Raw genomic sequence first — 15,915 nt, forward strand, 5'->3', positions numbered from 1 at the left:
TGTGCGGAGCGCGGAAATTGCTGCAGAGGTCAAAGTGTATGCACAGTAAGCTTACTGTATTTTATTCTATTGCGCCTTGTAGCGAGCTTATAGTGGTTGTACGGCTGGATGAGGTTAATAGAAATGCCATGTAAATGGATGGATTGATTCTAGCTAATTGAATAGAGGCCTGCTATGTAGGCTAATCTATTCATAGCTTGTATGCACAAAGGTCACTCATATAGAACAATATATTGATAGATCAACCTTGTTACTCTTGACCGAAATCATATATAGAGCAAAGGCATGTAAAATAAAGGAATTGTTATTCGGCAACTTAGCCGTACTCGATCAGTCCACTCGTATATATAAGTACATTTAAGAAATATCCGACACTTAAAAAATAGTAAGGACAGTAGAGTTAGTAGAGATACGAACAAGTCCTATGACTCTGCACACGGGCTTTGGCCAAGGTGCTACAATATCACGTATGTGGCACGGTAGAATGCTTTCACGCGAAATCACTGCTTTTTTGTGAAATATATTCAAAGCGGGGTATCAACTATTTAATTTACATTTTCCGAGAGGAGTCTGTGCATCTTATGATATAGTACATTCTTGTTCTGTCATTCCAAATCGTAAAACCAGCGCCGATGCCTCCCAATATGCGTCTTAACATTACATTAACCAAAAACACCAAAAGCCAAATGAATGCGTTTTTTCCCCCCCTAATGCAGACTTAAGCAGCCTTTGTAATATTCACAATCTCCAACCCTTGCTTGTTATCTTTAATCTTCACCTCGGCTGTTTGGCCCATCTTGAGTTCGCCCCTGATGATCTTGTCGGCAAGTCCGTTGCTAATCTCGTTTGTGATCAGCCTGTTAAGTGGCCTGGCTCCAAACTTGGGATCGTAGCCGCGTTCAGCGAGCCAATCCTTGACAGCATTCGGCACAGTTAGAGTGATGCGTCGGTCGTCTAGACGCTGCTGGAGCTCCCTAAGACGGATGTCGACGATTTCACGAATGGCGCTCTGCGCTAGCCGTTTAAAGATGATGAAGGAGTCGATACGGTTGAGGAACTCTGGCGGATAGGCAGATGATACGACATCCATGACGGCCTGGCGAACTGATGGATCAATGTCGCCATTGGCATCCTCCTTGTACGGGTGTAAGTGGTTTTGGCCAACAAGAATATCTGCTCCTAGGTTGGATGTAAGCACGATGATGGTGTTTTTGAAGTCAACCTTGTGGCCTTGGGCGTCTGTGAGATAGCCTTCGTCAAGGACCTGAAGAAGCAAAGCGGAGATATCGCGATGAGCCTTTTCAAACTCGTCAAAGAGAAGAACGGCATACGGCTTGCGACGAACCGCCTCTGTGAGTTGTCCCGCATCATCATATCCAACATAGCCGGATGGAGCACCGATGAGTCGAGAGATGGTGTGCTTCTCCTGAAATTCAGACATGTCGAACCGAACGACTGCAGACTCGGTTGAAAAGAGGAAGTTGGCAAGCTTCTTGCACAGCTCCGTCTTGCCAACACCAGTCGGTCCAAGGAAGAAAAATGAGGCCAAGGGACGGTTGTCGCCGCTCAGGCCCGCTCGCTGAAGTCGAACAGCATTGGAAACAGCCTTGATGGCATCCTCCTGTCCCTTGACAGACTCTCGCAGGATATCTTCCATGTGAACCAATTTTTCAATGTGTCCTGATGTGAGTTTTGACACGGGGATACCAGTGATGCGAGAGACGACATTGCCAATGTCATCGGCCGTAACTGAGTCATGGATGAGAGTTCCATTAGCCTCCTCTGGTTGTTCCTCTTTGTCAGAGGGCAACTTCTGCTCAAGGCCGGGAATGACGCTGAATCGAAGCTCGGAAGCTCGAGCAAAATCTCCATCTCGCTGCGCTTGTTCAAGTTCAAATCTGGCCTTGTCAAGCTCCTCCTGTACCTTCTTAACTGATTCGATTTCGGATCTCTCCTTGTCCCATCTGGCATTGAGCGCTGAAATTTCGTCGTAAAGCTTCTTCAAGTCACTTTCCAGTTTCTCTCTGCGCTCTTTGCTCGCAATATCCTTTTCCTTACGTAAACTCTCCAATTCGATCTGAATAGTCATGATTTTGTGGTCCAGTCTCATGATGTCTTCAGGTTTGCTTTCATGCTGCAGTTTCAAGTGACTTGCAGCTTCGTCCATCAGGTCGATGGCTTTGTCCGGCAGAAATCGATCAGTAATGTATCGATTGGATAGGGTAGCAGCAGCCACCAAGGCACCATCGGTGATTCGTACACCGTGATGCACTTCATATTTGTCCTTGATACCTCGCAAGATACTGATAGTGTCTTCTACGGTCGGCTCACTGACAATGATGGGCTGGAAACGTCTGGCGAGTGCCACATCCTTTTCAATAATACGATATTCTGCAAGGGTGGTAGCACCGCAGCATTGAAGTTCGCCACGGGCTAGTGCTGGCTTGAGCAAGTTTGAGGCATCAATGGAACCTTCTGCCTTGCCCAATCCCAGAAGGGTATGCAGTTCGTCAATGAAGAGAATCACCTGGCCTTCTGCTTTCTGAACTTCGTCCAATACTTTCTTCAGTCGCTCCTCAAAATCTCCTCGGAATTTGGCGCCAGCAATTAACGAGCCAAGGTCCAAAGAAATCACTTTTTTGTTTTTAACACTTTCCGGTACATCTCCGCGAACAATGCGCAATGCTAGTCCCTCCAAGATGGCTGTCTTGCCAGTTCCAGCATTTCCGATAAGCACTGGGTTGTTTTTAGTTCTCCGAGAGAGGATTTGAATTGTACGCTGAATCTCGGCATCTCTTCCAATGACAGGATCAAGTTTACCATCACGGGCTTTGGCAGTCAAGTCGATGCCGAATTGCTCCAGCGCAGGCTTCTCCGGCTCACCACCCATATTCATTCTATGAGTTCCTCCTGGAGGTTGAGGACGCCCACCGGCAATTGTTCTTACTGCTGATATTGGAAGTAAGCGTAGTGATGAAGCCCCAGAGAGCAGAGGCCTAATAGCTGGTCGTATAAGAGCTGATCTTGAAGCTCGGCCAGAGGCTCCAGCAAGGCGCTGGGCCGAGGACAGTAGCTGCCGCCTAGCTTGCATTGTGATGAATGAAATGAGTGTAATAATGCGAAACCAGTATTATTTACTAAAAATTAAAGGGAGAAAATGAAAAAGAGGACGAGCGAGAATCTCCTCCCTGTTATAAAGTATAAGAGAATAAAGTCAGTGGCGTCCTTGATTCTCTTTTTCTACGGCCTATCAGAACATCTTATCGGAGCTTCACGATGGCTACAGCACTTTCTCGCATGTTCGGCCGTCATCGGTCCAGCGCGCTAACGTTTATCTTATCAGCACGTGCGCTGAGCCCCATGTCCCACCGACAGGCGGGAATGGCTGGTACGTACCGCGGCCGTAAGCGGTTTAGTCTCTGAGGGTTCACATTTTGCTTCCCACAAACTCGCTAGCGGCGCTCACAAAGAAATCCAACATTTTCCGTTCGGGTGAGCATCACGAACGCAGTCTTCCTCATCCTCTCCACACCCCATATCAGACACCACCCGAGAGAGTCAACATGTCGGCCAAGCCCACGACCAAGCAGTTCGGGAAGTCGACCCGGGAGGTTCCCGCCTCCGCCGACCAGGCCAAGAAGTGGTATCCCGCCGACGACGACAGCGCGCCTAAGAAGGTGAGTTTGATTGCCGATGCGTCGTCATAAAGAGAAAGAAGAAGAAATAGGAAAGAAGCCTCTGGTACAGATGTCTGCATTGCAAGGACGTGGCGATTCGAATTGGAGGAACACCTGGATTTGCCGGAATGCGGTTGGCAGCGCTTGGGAAACCTAACGCTTGGTCACTTTTCGATTTATCATTTTCTATTTGGCGACAACTAGATGGAAAAACATCTAATATCCTGCAACGACAACACCACTACTCCCAATTGCGATCAGACTCGGCACCAGATGGCTTTCCCCCTTCTTCTATCCTTATTGCGACGATCCGACCGTTTCTGGAGAAACAGTCGCGCTAATACGATTGGAAATCACAGGTTCGCAAGGCTGTCCGATCTTGGGCTCCCCGAAAGTCTCTCCAGCCCGGTACCGTCCTGATCCTCCTCGCCGGCCGCTTCCGTGGCAAGCGCGTTGTCCTCCTCAAGAACCTCGACCAGGGTGTTCTCCTCGTCACCGGCCCCTTCAAGATCAACGGTGTTCCTCTGCGAAGAGTCAACTCCCGATACGTCATCGCCACCTCATACAAGGTCGACATCTCCGGCCTGGACGCTGCCAAGATCGAGGAGATCTCTCAGCCCAAGTACTTCACCGCTGAGAAGGCTAAGGAGAAGGCCTCCGCTGAGGCTTTCTTCAAGCAGGGAGAGAAGCCCCAGGTACGTGCAATCAAACAAGAAGAAAAGCCACACGAAAACGAAAAAATTCCGAGAAATTTCGAAAATTTGGAAAAATTATGTGTGTGTGCGCATGTGTGGATGGGATTTGCTAACGGAAGTCGTCATTACAGAAGAAGGAGATCAACAGCAGCCGTGCTGCCGACCAGAAGGCCGTCGACAAGGCTCTGATTGCCAGCATCAAGAAGGTGGATCTGTTGGCCAGCTACCTCGCCAGCACCTTCAGCCTGCGGAAGGGTGACAAGCCCCACGAGATGGCGTTTTAGATTTCTTTTTTTAAGGATGAATAATTAAAGAAAATCAACTGGTCAGCTGTGGGGTTGGGGAGTTACACTGGGGTGTGTTGGTCAAGATGCGGGTTGTAGAACGGAAAAGGGTCTCCGAAATGGGCTGGTTTGGCCAATTGCATTTGGAAGTCGACGGCATCGGTCACATCTTGGCGTCTGTAATCAGGTTTTTACAGTCAAAAAAACAACAACGAGCATAAATGATTTTTTTTCCTTCCACCCAGGGCCTTGCTGGTAAAAGAGTCTGTGAATGGCAACGACAGTGTATTGACTACTCAATTTTAATTCCACACATCCCAAGAACAAAGAAATAAGCCTACAAAGAAGGCTACATTTTTGCAAGAGATTATTATGAAAGTCGTGTGTGTGCCAATGTATTGATACCATTTTATGCTCCACCCGTGTTAAATGGTATTTTGCCAGAGTGAAATCTTAATTATTTGTGGCTATAATAACAGATAGCCACACCTGGACATCGCTCCAATCTGCATTTTGGTCATGACTTGGTGCAATCTTTATTTACAGCTATAATACTAGATTGTCACAGCCAGACATCATTTTACTTTCTCAAAGGGTATCTGTATATTCCAGACAGGCATGTATATCGCTCCATCTCCAGTCCTCTAAGCAACAGCTTTTACTTTTACTTTATTTTCCTTCTTTACAAGTTTCTGTCGGACCAACTCTCAATCATGCCCAAAATGGTAGCATCATAGTGCTTGATCGACACATTACCAGTGGTCTCATCCAGGGTAGTGTTGGCCTGGATGAAGACCTTGCGAGGCTGCTTGTTGTCGAGAACGACGTTGCGAACCTTTGTGCCCCAGAATTCAAGGCCAACGTTGCTCATTCCACCGTAAAATCCGTTTCCAGTCTGAACATCGGCGGTTGCCTTGTAAACGTGAAGCTTTTGAAGGTAATCGCCAACGGCTATAAAAGACGAGTTTAGTCACTTGTTCAATATGGAGAGCTATGTATAAAACTTACCCTTGCGACCAGTTGTGAGAATCTTGGATCTATCCAGCTTGATGGTCAAATCAGATAGGTCGTCCTTGGTGTAGTCCAGTTTGCAGAAATCGTCACCAGCCTCGAGGAAAGACTTGAGAATGGAGAAGCGGGCCTGGCTGTGTGCCTGTCCCCATTTCTGGCTCTTGGGATCCCACATCTCCAGAGAAGCAAGACCAGCACGAGCCATAGAGAGGTAGGATGCGTAGAGGACATCTCCAGCAGGGCCGTTGATATCTTCAGTTCCATCTCCAAATCCGAAGATCTTGAGAACGGGGAATTCGCAGCTGAGGTACATGGCAACCAACTCTGCACGACATTCTTCATATGAGGCAGCGATTGGTCCAAAGACTGAGCCCCAGGTCTGACCAGGCTTGTACCAAGTGGTGACGGGCTTTCCAGTAACAGGGCTAACAGGGGGGTTCTCCTTGTCGAAGTTGTATACTCCAGAAGAAGTCTCCTGCAAAAGCTTACCGCAACCGTGGCCTAGAGAAATCGTTAACAGATATATCTGAGTTTAAGTTGAAGCAACACTTACCCGTAAGCTCGTGAAGTCCAACTTGGACCTCGAAAGCGGCATCGCGGTTTGCCTGGTACACCTCCAGATCCTCTGGGCGGATAAAGGGAATCTTTTCATTAGGAGCCTTGGCACTGAGCACATTTCCAAGCGATACGTTCTTGAAACCCTCAGTTTGTCGGATATCATCATAGTTGGGACTAAACATTGTTAATATATGTGCAAGATCAAGATTGAAAAATCGTGCTCACATGTTGATACCGGCAGGGATACCAGAGTCTGGAGAGATTGTCAGCTTTTATATATAGAGAGAGCCCATGTTTGGCATTACTAACTCGCAAAGGTCATCACTTCAAGTGATGTAAAATCGGGAGAGAGGAACTTGTCCTTTTCGAACTCTTTGCTCCAAGGAAGTAAGGGGATGAGACCAGGTGAGGCCTCAACGAGTTCGCCAAAAGCACGGGTTCGCTCCTCTGTCAGTGATTATTAGCTGGGAACGTCTATTATTAGCTCGCAAATATTGCCAAATACGTACGGTTAACCACTGCAAGACATATTAGCAAAATGCACAAATGTTATATAGTGAGTGATGGGTATACTCACTGGAAGCGAAACCCTCCCACTCTCCTCGAACACCAGCAGGGTCACGGTACGTCTCGATAAAGCCAATGTTGCACTCAACGCTGGGGCCCTTGTCCTTGATCCAGAAGCGCTGGCTGTCCTTGAATGCCTCCAGAGAACCAGTCTCGAAAGACTTGGCGTAGGCTAAGTGCATGTTCTTCTGGTTGTCATTGTCCGCGTTGGCCGCAGCCTGCTTGATGTTGGCAGTAATGTTCTTCATCTCCTCAGCATAATCACCGAAAACCAGACTGATGGTCTTGCCCTTGAGGGGACCATCCTCGACAGTGAATTTAGTCTCCTTTCCAATATCACCTCCTTCGGCAGGAACACTGGTAAGAGCAGAAGCAATGAGAATATCAAAGCCATCAGCAGTCTTTCGCAATCTGGTATTCTCAGGCAGCAACCTCTTTCCCTCCATCCAGGATGAGACAGCTTCGATCTCGGCCTTGGTAATACCCTTTGATTCGGGATAATAGGTCGTCATGTGACCAGCATCGAGGAATCCGAGGTGCATAGAAGCAGGGTCCTCGTGGCTGAAGATGGCACCCTTGGTAGCGTCATAGAATTTCTGAGCCTCGGGGGATGTAGCGGCCAAAGCAGCAACAGTCTTCTCAGTGCATCTGGGGATAAACTTGGCATCACCGAAGCTCTTGTAGTTGCCCATGTTGCCGAGGAACATGCCGATATACTCGAGGAAGAGGTTCAGTTCTGACTCCTCAACGCCGGCCTTCTTGGCCAACGCGTTCCAGTCGCCATTGGTCGACTTGTGAAGGGTGATGATCAAGTCATAAATGGGCTCTGACTCTGGCGAAAGCTGTCGCAAGACGATTCTGGAACCAGCAAAGGCAGCCCTAGAGATGTGTAAATATCAAGCACATACTTTATATGATTGCAGCACCATGATTACTGAGGACAGCCGGGGGAAACGGTAGAGATGCAACGTACTTGCTGATAAAGTGAGCATATCGCTTCTGCTGCTCAGTGAGGAGAGCAAAGTGCTTCTCAATCTCCAGGCGAACGACAGTGGGTGGCTGATCCGCCAGGTAGTGCTTGAGCTCCTCGGGCTTCATGTTGACTGTTGACGAGGCAAACCAGGATCTTGAAAGGCGAGGCGAGAGATTGCGTTTGAGAATTGGATGAGGGCGTTTCAATGCAGCGATATGGACTCTTATTGAAGGCGACCTGCGCGAGATGAGGGGCAGTAAAAGTGAAGACATCAGGCCAGCGCACATGCGTGGCTGGAGCTTAATACGGCCAAGGTTTCTTTCTCGTTTAAGGCGGTTTCTGGCGGCACGCAGGAACATGTGCCAAAAGTTCTTTCAGTGAAGCCACAGATGAAATGCCTAAAGCAGCTAGGGCCAGCATTGAGACGCCTGTAAGCACTGTGGCTTGGCGGTTGGTTACGCAAGGCTGCCGTCCGCTAGGTAGGCCTGGATGGTGCTTAGACGACGGAAACTAAGATCATCTCTCTATTTCCTACCAAGCTAGCATCTCTAGTCTATGCTGGGCCACATGCGCTCAGAAACAAATGCATGCAGAGAGCTATAGCTTAAAGAATACTCTATTTGATCCTCTTTCTCTACATTCCTCTGAAACACAATGCCCTGTAAACCAAGCCGTTAAACTTCAGGGTACAGAGCATTGTGCCTGCGCCACAGGCGGGGTACCTGACCGGCTCAGTGACCCGTCTCTGGGTGGCATGGCGGGGTTGAGGGGTAAATCGCGGCTTTGACACCAAGAGAGATGGGACTTTTGACGGACTCTTTGTCAAGCGCACGGAGACTGCCAAATATTGCTACTGTTGCCTAGTATATAAATTTCTGCTGCTGCTCATGTTGGTATATATATTTCTACTATAGAGGCACTTGAGTCAGTTTATACTCAAGCTCTCAGATTTTCAGGACCGAACGTGATGGCTGCATCTAGATCAATCAATGCTAGATGCACTGCTAAATGAACTCGGCGTCAAGGAATTCGAATCCATCGTTTCACGCATTGGAAGTCGGAGCAAAGGAAAAGGATTCTGCCAGCGTCATTGAACATTTAGTCGTCTGATTCTCTTGCAAGTAAGACTGCAGAACCCTGGTCGCCAAGCCCATTCCACGTTGGAGAAGTAGGCATCAACATTAACTCAGAGCTGAGTGGCATGTCTGCAATATTGCGGTATAATCCTCTCAAGGAAACCCAGGGGCAAGGTCCCAAGTATGCAAAGAAAAGGAGACAAGAAAAGAGAAAATAAGAGGGTTCGCCGGTGGCAAATCCTATACGCAAGCTTGCATGATATATATGACTTGAGCCAATAGACTTTAACGACTGGCCCAAAGCCGTAAGTCTGGTCGTGTGGGTAGTGTGGCCTTTCATTTTGCCCAGGCTCTCCAATCAGCCATAGCAATCGGTTTACACGTCGGAAACTTGTCGACAACTCTATCTGAAACCTGCTTACGGCTTATAATTCCGACGGCACGGGTTTCCCTCACACGACTTGCTCTCTCTCTTTTATTCTGTTTCCTTATATATGAAACTACTAGCGGCATATCGTAATATTGCTAATTGCCTAGGATGTCATTCTAACTATTGGATTGGAGTTGATGGTAGTTTTGAAAGCTTCCCCGTCTCTAGCTCATAGCTGCCATGCTAGCTGGTAGTTGTCAGGAAAGCGCCTAAAACGCTAGCTGTAATCGAAGCTATTCGCCAACAAGGACAGTAAGCGCGGGAGGAGGGTGCCGGCAGTGTCACACAACCTGCTTGGCAAGCTACACGCAAAACTGGGCAACCGGAACTCGTGCGTGTACTCGTACAAGCAAATACCGTCTATAATATTGCTCTCGGCCCCTGATAATGCTAGCTCCCACTGGCATCTAATAGTCTAGCGTAACCCGACTGGTGGAGCTCAATTTTCCGGAGAGACACTGACGACGCCCTACGGGGCACAAAATGTTCAAAGGGAAGAAAATATAGCAGTACTGCTGCTACTATGTAATAACCGGCTCACCCACATTCACCCACATCTTTGACGGCCCAAAACGATGATGTCTTTCAATTATAAATTTTTTTTTCTAGCTCCCCCCGCGGAATAAGCAGAGAAATTCCTATTTCGGTCCGGCCGTAAAAGCAGAGCTGCCCAACGGCTGATGTACGGCTGCTTTGCATCGCGCACATGTGCCTAAAGCTCCGTTCTGCACCTATGTCTGGAGCGCGCGGTTCTTTCGTAGACGCCCCCGAGGTCAAACAGCCGTGAGCCACTCGGCTCGGTAATTGAACAACGTCCTTTTCAGCCTAGCTATTTTTCGCAACTGAAGGAAAAGCTGTCGACATCGTATCACCCACCTTGGCCTCGTACAGCTCACTCACCTTACCCCGTTTTTTTTTTCGCAGCATTTTGCACGTCAGCTGGAGAGGTTCGTGACCCCCACGTCCCTCACAAAAAGTGGCTTTTCTTTCTTTTTGTTTAGAGAGACACAGCGAAAGTGAGAGAGAGCGAAAGAGCTAGGCGGGCAAAATTCGGCGGGTTCTCCTCGTTCCCTCCAATGCAATGGGGCTGAGATGTATCGAAACGTCTCGAGACCGGGTCTAGGCTAAGGGCCACTTGACTCGCTTTTAATGGGGTGCCGGATGCAACTGAGCCTCTCCCCGAGTGCTTCATCACAGCAGAAACAGCGGACTCGGCGGGAGTACCTACTGGCTTCCGCGGGTTAGGCTGGACCACCCCAACACTTTTTTTTTCTGTCTGCTGCTGTTTTCTATTCCTGGGCGTATATTTGGCACTGGGGACCGGTCCGGAGATTTTGTGGTCCTACCTAGTTGCATCAAGCAAACTATCGGGAGTCACATGGCCAATAATCTTTTTCCTCTTACCAGCATCTGCTTGTTAACTTTCTTACGGAGTACCTCTAGCACCTATTGTTTTTCTTCTCCCCTGCTACCTAGCATATATCGGAGACGTTATTGGGACTGTCATCCTTACTTACTCGCACCTGCTACGTGGTATTGATGCGTTCCTTTAGGATTACTACTGCCCAAAACTGACTCAATGCTCGCATCGTTCCACCAGCTTCAACTGTCGTCAACAAGTCCCATGTATCCCACGTAATGTACATGTACTATTTCCGGGCTTGTATCAAGTAACTGCCTCGACCCGGCATTCTGGAACTCCGCCGATACCGATCATAGTGCAAGTGCAACCTAGAACAAGCCGGCAAAATGAGTGCATACATCCGACGTGCTATATCGCGTTACTGGCAGTACTACCACTGCTAGCCCCCCGTAGTAGCACTACCTCGCACCTTGAGCACGGTGCCCTACTGCATCTGTCTCATGTATACAGACAACTGCTACTCTGGCTCCCAAGTAGGCAAATCCTACGACGACGCGCTCATCCATCCGGTGGGTAGCATCGTCGGCTCAGAGCAAGCGAGAGTGCACAGTTGCACAGAGCTGCAGTCGTGTCTTAATTGAGTCGGTGTGACAAGGAAACGCTGTCGAGGGCGGTGCCGCAGACAAGGGAGCAGAGCCTGTGCCGTTCAGCTCTGGCCAGGTTTAATTCATGCCGTACATCACGCAGCAGGGTTTGTTGAGAGCCGCGATTGGCACGAGATGCTATCATCCCGCGTAATGCGTAATGCTGGTATGTTGCATGTATGTATGTATACATGTACTGCTACCGCGCATCATCCCAGCCCGCATGCCGCCACGCAGCAAGGCGCAAATGGATCGACAATCTGGCGGGAGTGCTCGCCGCGCTGCAAGGAGCTGTCTGTACAGACAAGCAGTTACAAGTCAACATGCAATATGCGCGGCACAAACTCTATCCCCCCGTCTAACGGTCGCTAGAAACTGCAACTAGAGGCACATATATAGGGCCTAGGCTATTGAGTTGGTGAGAATTGGAAGGGACGGCATCTCATCAGCTGTGTTTTCGGCTGGGGCTAATGAGAGTTGAGGCGGTTTCTGATGCTTCCCCAGACGGCTATAACGAATGCTCACTTCATTCACCGACCGGGGGGACGGCTATTGAGCTGGAGCTGCTAGCGCCACTTGAAGCCACTGATGCACATAGCAGAGGCACAGGCACCAAGTAGCTGATCTAGCGCTTAGTTGTACCCACTACCTTGATTCTATTACATTATACGCGATGGAATCGTAAAACAGCCCGTACTCTGTACTCTTCCAACCCGCCGCAAAGACAAGCCCTGGTCTCCGCAGACAGGTCCATCTCAAAGCAATAGCCGACGGTCTAATTTGTTTTGGCGTGCTTTTCTTTTTTCCCAGTTCCTTTGGCGCCGAAGCCCAGTGGAGCCTGTTTGCTTTTTTTTCTGTTTGTTTTTTTCCTACCTTTCTTTCCAGCCCTCCTTGCAGCGAGTTTTCAGCCGGCTTGGTCCCCCAGCTGTGACCAAAGGGGGCATGTCTCGCCGTTACAGCACCGCATTGAGTTTTGATTGGCCACATTGGCACCTGTTCCCCTTATCATTGCATCGGATCGAAATCGAATTCAGAGTGTTATCATTTGTCTCTCTTTTCTGTTTGCCTCTTCTTTTTGCTGCCCAAGGTATCGCTCAAGCAGCAGCTCTTTCTCGTGATATTTACTGCGTATCGACGTCATCCCGACTGTCGGCACAGCCCACTTTCTCACCAGGCCCCTGATCTCTCACCTGCTCGCATGACTGGCCCGACAGGGGGGAGCCCCCATGGCAGCCTTTAGAAAAAAGGAAGAAAAAATGGAAGAAAAAGCAAAGGGGGGCCCAGGAGGGGCGTGGACATGCGACGGGGAGCCCCCGACGTGTTCGAGCGCCGAACCAAGTCCCGGCGCTGTGGGCTCGAGGCCAAGTACCACTACCAGGACAGGCAAACAACTAGGCTCGATGAGTGACCCCAGCATTGTGTCACCGTTGGGAATCACCTATTTTTTATTTTTTTATTTTTATTTTTCTCTCCCACACGGCACAGCCCAATTTAAAAAAACGAAAAACCGGCGCTTTGGTTTAGGCTCCTGGGCTCCGCTCCTCACCCCAGCCAGTAATCTATCTCCCCCCTCGTGAGGGTGTGTCTGTTCTGTCTTGTCGTAGCTGATGTGCATGTACTTGTACCTGTACCGTACCCGTATAGACTGCCGGTCCCCGTGTTCCCCATATAATCGGACTCACCACTGACTCTCTCAGAACCAAGGGGCAACCTGGTTGTATTAGATTGCCTGGGCACACCCGGATCCATCCATACGGAGAGGCGGGAGTACGTAGCCGCTTGCTATTAAAAGGTTGCCTCTCTCCTCCTCATCGCCAACCTTATTTGAAGCTCTCCTTGTCAAGTTCTTGTTCTTTCTTCTCTCGTCCGCTCGCCTTCCTCGCCGTGCTCCGCAAAAAGTTATTGCTCTTCTGATTCCTTCTTGACGTCATCTGCATTGATCAATCTGCTTTCAAGCACCTTCATCTCCCTTTAGACTCTCAGAGGCTGCGCTACTCCAGCTTTCACAAGCATCCACAACCTGCCAGGCTTATTGTTTGCCTTGGTATTCCAAACTCTATCTATAAAGTACAACATCGGCCCAAGCCTCCATCGAACATAGCATTCCTATTTCGCTATTAAAGAAACACAACCACCACCTCTCTTCAGCAAACTCGAATTCTCTTCTCTCCTACAAGATGATGTCCTTCGATACCGCATGTGCTGTACCAGGCCAGAAGCCACCCACTGCAGCTACTCTCGATATCCAGACCGTCAACCGCACATCTCGCAAGACGGAGTCGCATTCGGCAATCACCGCCGGACAGGCCGGCACACACACGCACATCTGGCTGGTTACCGGCCCAGCGGGATGTGGCAAGTCCAGCGTTGCAGAGCATCTGGCAACCGCTCTTGACATGCCTTACATTGAGGGCGACTCGGTATGCTGACGATATTTTCCTTTATACGACGCTGACAAACATGCTAACAATGCTGGCAGTTCCACTCCGCAGCAAACATCGAAAAGATGAGCAATGGAATTCCTCTGACCGACGCTGACCGCTGGGACTGGCTGACGTCTCTCCGCGATGAGTCAATGCGCCAGATCAACGAGGGCCAGACCGGCGTTGTCCTGACCTGCTCAGCCCTGAAGCGCAAGTACCGGGATGTCATCCGCGTGGCCGCCTATTACGATCACCACCTGCTTATCCACTTCATCTACCTCGATGCCTCTGAGGAGCTGCTTCTTCAGCGCGTTGCCCAGCGCCAGGGCCACTACATGGGAGCCAACATGGTGCACAGCCAGTTCGAGGTCCTCGAACGACCTACCAAAAACGAGACGGACGTCATCACCGTCGACGTCAGCCGGACCCTGGACGAGGTCAAGCAAGAGGCCCTTGCCAGGGTCATTGAGACCATGGGCATGGACGACGACAGCGACAGCCAATAAGGTGTTCACTTGAACCGCTTTCTCTTTTTGCTTTTTTTCTTCGGTTATAGAAGCTGCGGCATGGTCTCAGCGTCCGGGCATCTACAAAAAAAATTGTCGTCCTTTACTTTTTCTGCGGATATGCGACAATGGGGTTTTATGACATTTTGCTTTTCTTTTTCGGTCTAGATCTTTTTTCAGCTACGGAATTCTGGAGGAACGGGCCAGCAATGGCGCCAAATTCGCATTGTTTCTTTTTTTTGCTTCCTTTTTTTTTTTTCGAATCGATTGGCGCAGGGATCTATCTATTGGTTCATTTGGATGTGGAGTTGGGACTCGACACGAGCCCGGGAACTAACAACAGCTCGGTCAGCAGGCAACAGGGGTGCAAGGGCAGTGGTTGGAACAACACGGTTGGGCATGAAATCACCACTGCTAGCATCTGACAAGCAGCAAGCGGCTGGGTCGCACAAGCAGGTCATTTCGCAGCCCCCCGTTGTGAGTGGACTCTTGGCCTGTTGTTTCTCTTTTGCGGGCAAAGGAGTGGAGAAAGGGAATATGTACTAGGCAGTTGGATATCATCATAGTGAACGGCAAGGTTATATAATAGGCACACGCAATAAATGAATGAGAATCTGTATTATATCAATAATCTTGGCCAACAACGCGCGCTCTGACTGCATAATGTCCCTGTTCTCTGACCCCAGCTCTTGAAAATGTAACTCTTATCCAAGCAAGGTAAGCAAGAAGGGATTCAGAAAGGAAGAGAGGGATTCCTGACACACATCTACAGCCTTTTTGTTTTCCGTTTGAAGACGCCTTGCATAAGAAAGAATTCCCAAACTGGAGAGCGAATCCCTTCTGTCACTTCTCACTTATACGGCACGCCACTAATGCAGATTACAGATTACAGTGGTTCATGGTCTCTCTCTCTTTTCTTTTCTTTTCTTTATCATTTTGGGCGTTGGGCATCGCCACTAGCATCACAGTCACAGTCACGGTCACGGTCATTGTAATGAGACATGGCGCCAACGCACGAGGAGGAATTATTGAGCCTCCTCGTCTCTTTTTTCTCGGTTTTCATTCTTTCGGTGAACAACGCAGAGGTGCAGAATGGTCACGGGATGTGGATCAGCTGAAACCTCTTTTTTTTAATCCGCCAATTACTATAATTTATCTGTGCACTTTATTTTATGTTTTGTAACGTGAAGCTTACACTAATACATGTCTTATATGCGTGTCTGGCAGCTTTGGGGTTAGGCTGAGATTTGTAGAGGTTGCAGATTTTCGGATAGCGGGATGCGGATGTGTCTTTTTGTTCTTTTTTGTTTTTTTTTTTTGAGGGGGAAGAAGAAAAAAGGTCTATGGCGTCATGTTGCGTCTTTGGAGAATATGTATGCCATTTGGCTTGCTTGCTGCGAACATGTGAGGGTTTTGGAAGGGATGGGCATGGGCGTGTGCATTAGAGATGGATGTACTGGTTGTGTAGTTGCGATGTACTGTACATTTGGGTGTGTAAGAGGCGAGATACTTCTACTTTGGAGGTAGATCTACAACACACCAAAGGAGGAATAAGCTTGACTTTTTATTTTTATATTCATCAAATTTAGTAAATACCTAGATCCAAAAAGAGAGCATATCTAACAAAAGATACGCTAACAAAGGAACAAATGAAAAGCCCAAAACCAGGTCTCAGCATGTATCGTAACATAATCTAAAATCTTTACAC

The 15,915-nt window shown here is 48.8% G+C and overlaps 5 protein-coding genes across 5 annotated transcripts; 2 read left to right on the top strand and 3 right to left on the bottom strand.

The window, feature by feature from the left end:
- Positions 1 to 488: 488 nt before the first annotated feature.
- Positions 489 to 3,395, bottom strand: GGI43DRAFT_400386 (chaperone ATPase HSP78). Its single transcript, XM_083205463.1, has one exon. The coding sequence runs from the start codon at positions 3,089 to 3,091 to the stop codon at positions 719 to 721; it is 2,373 nt and encodes a 790-aa protein (XP_083062990.1). The 5' UTR covers positions 3,092 to 3,395; the 3' UTR covers positions 489 to 718.
- GGI43DRAFT_400387 (60S ribosomal protein eL6) lies at positions 3,396 to 4,896 on the top strand. Its single transcript, XM_083205464.1, has 3 exons — positions 3,396 to 3,677; positions 4,037 to 4,372; positions 4,504 to 4,896. The coding sequence occupies exons 1-3, from the start codon at positions 3,564 to 3,566 to the stop codon at positions 4,654 to 4,656; spliced, it is 603 nt and encodes a 200-aa protein (XP_083062991.1). The 5' UTR covers positions 3,396 to 3,563; the 3' UTR covers positions 4,657 to 4,896.
- A 442-nt stretch (positions 4,897 to 5,338) lies between these two features.
- Positions 5,339 to 7,890, bottom strand: GGI43DRAFT_382119 (dipeptidyl-peptidase III; the record flags this gene model as incomplete). The annotated part of the gene is made up of 8 exons (XM_083203211.1): positions 5,339 to 5,607; positions 5,665 to 6,168; positions 6,221 to 6,399; positions 6,451 to 6,478; positions 6,535 to 6,672; positions 6,735 to 6,743; positions 6,803 to 7,671; positions 7,766 to 7,890. The coding sequence occupies 8 exons, from the start codon at positions 7,888 to 7,890 to the stop codon at positions 5,339 to 5,341; spliced, it is 2,121 nt and encodes a 706-aa protein (XP_083062992.1).
- Positions 7,891 to 8,278: 388 nt separating this feature from the next.
- On the bottom strand, positions 8,279 to 9,204 carry GGI43DRAFT_400393 (uncharacterized protein). The gene has a single exon (XM_083205465.1). The coding sequence runs from the start codon at positions 9,179 to 9,181 to the stop codon at positions 8,864 to 8,866; it is 318 nt and encodes a 105-aa protein (XP_083062993.1). The 5' UTR covers positions 9,182 to 9,204; the 3' UTR covers positions 8,279 to 8,863.
- A 4,120-nt stretch (positions 9,205 to 13,324) lies between these two features.
- On the top strand, positions 13,325 to 14,357 carry GGI43DRAFT_321140 (gluconokinase). Its single transcript, XM_083201855.1, has 2 exons — positions 13,325 to 13,698; positions 13,758 to 14,357. The coding sequence occupies exons 1-2, from the start codon at positions 13,456 to 13,458 to the stop codon at positions 14,205 to 14,207; spliced, it is 693 nt and encodes a 230-aa protein (XP_083062994.1). The 5' UTR covers positions 13,325 to 13,455; the 3' UTR covers positions 14,208 to 14,357.
- Positions 14,358 to 15,915: the final 1,558 nt, after the last annotated feature.

This window comes from Trichoderma evansii (genome assembly GCF_050947405.1).
Source record: "Trichoderma evansii strain SZMC 28006 chromosome Unknown GGI43scaffold_5, whole genome shotgun sequence".
Lineage (NCBI taxonomy): Eukaryota > Fungi > Ascomycota > Sordariomycetes > Hypocreales > Hypocreaceae > Trichoderma > Trichoderma evansii.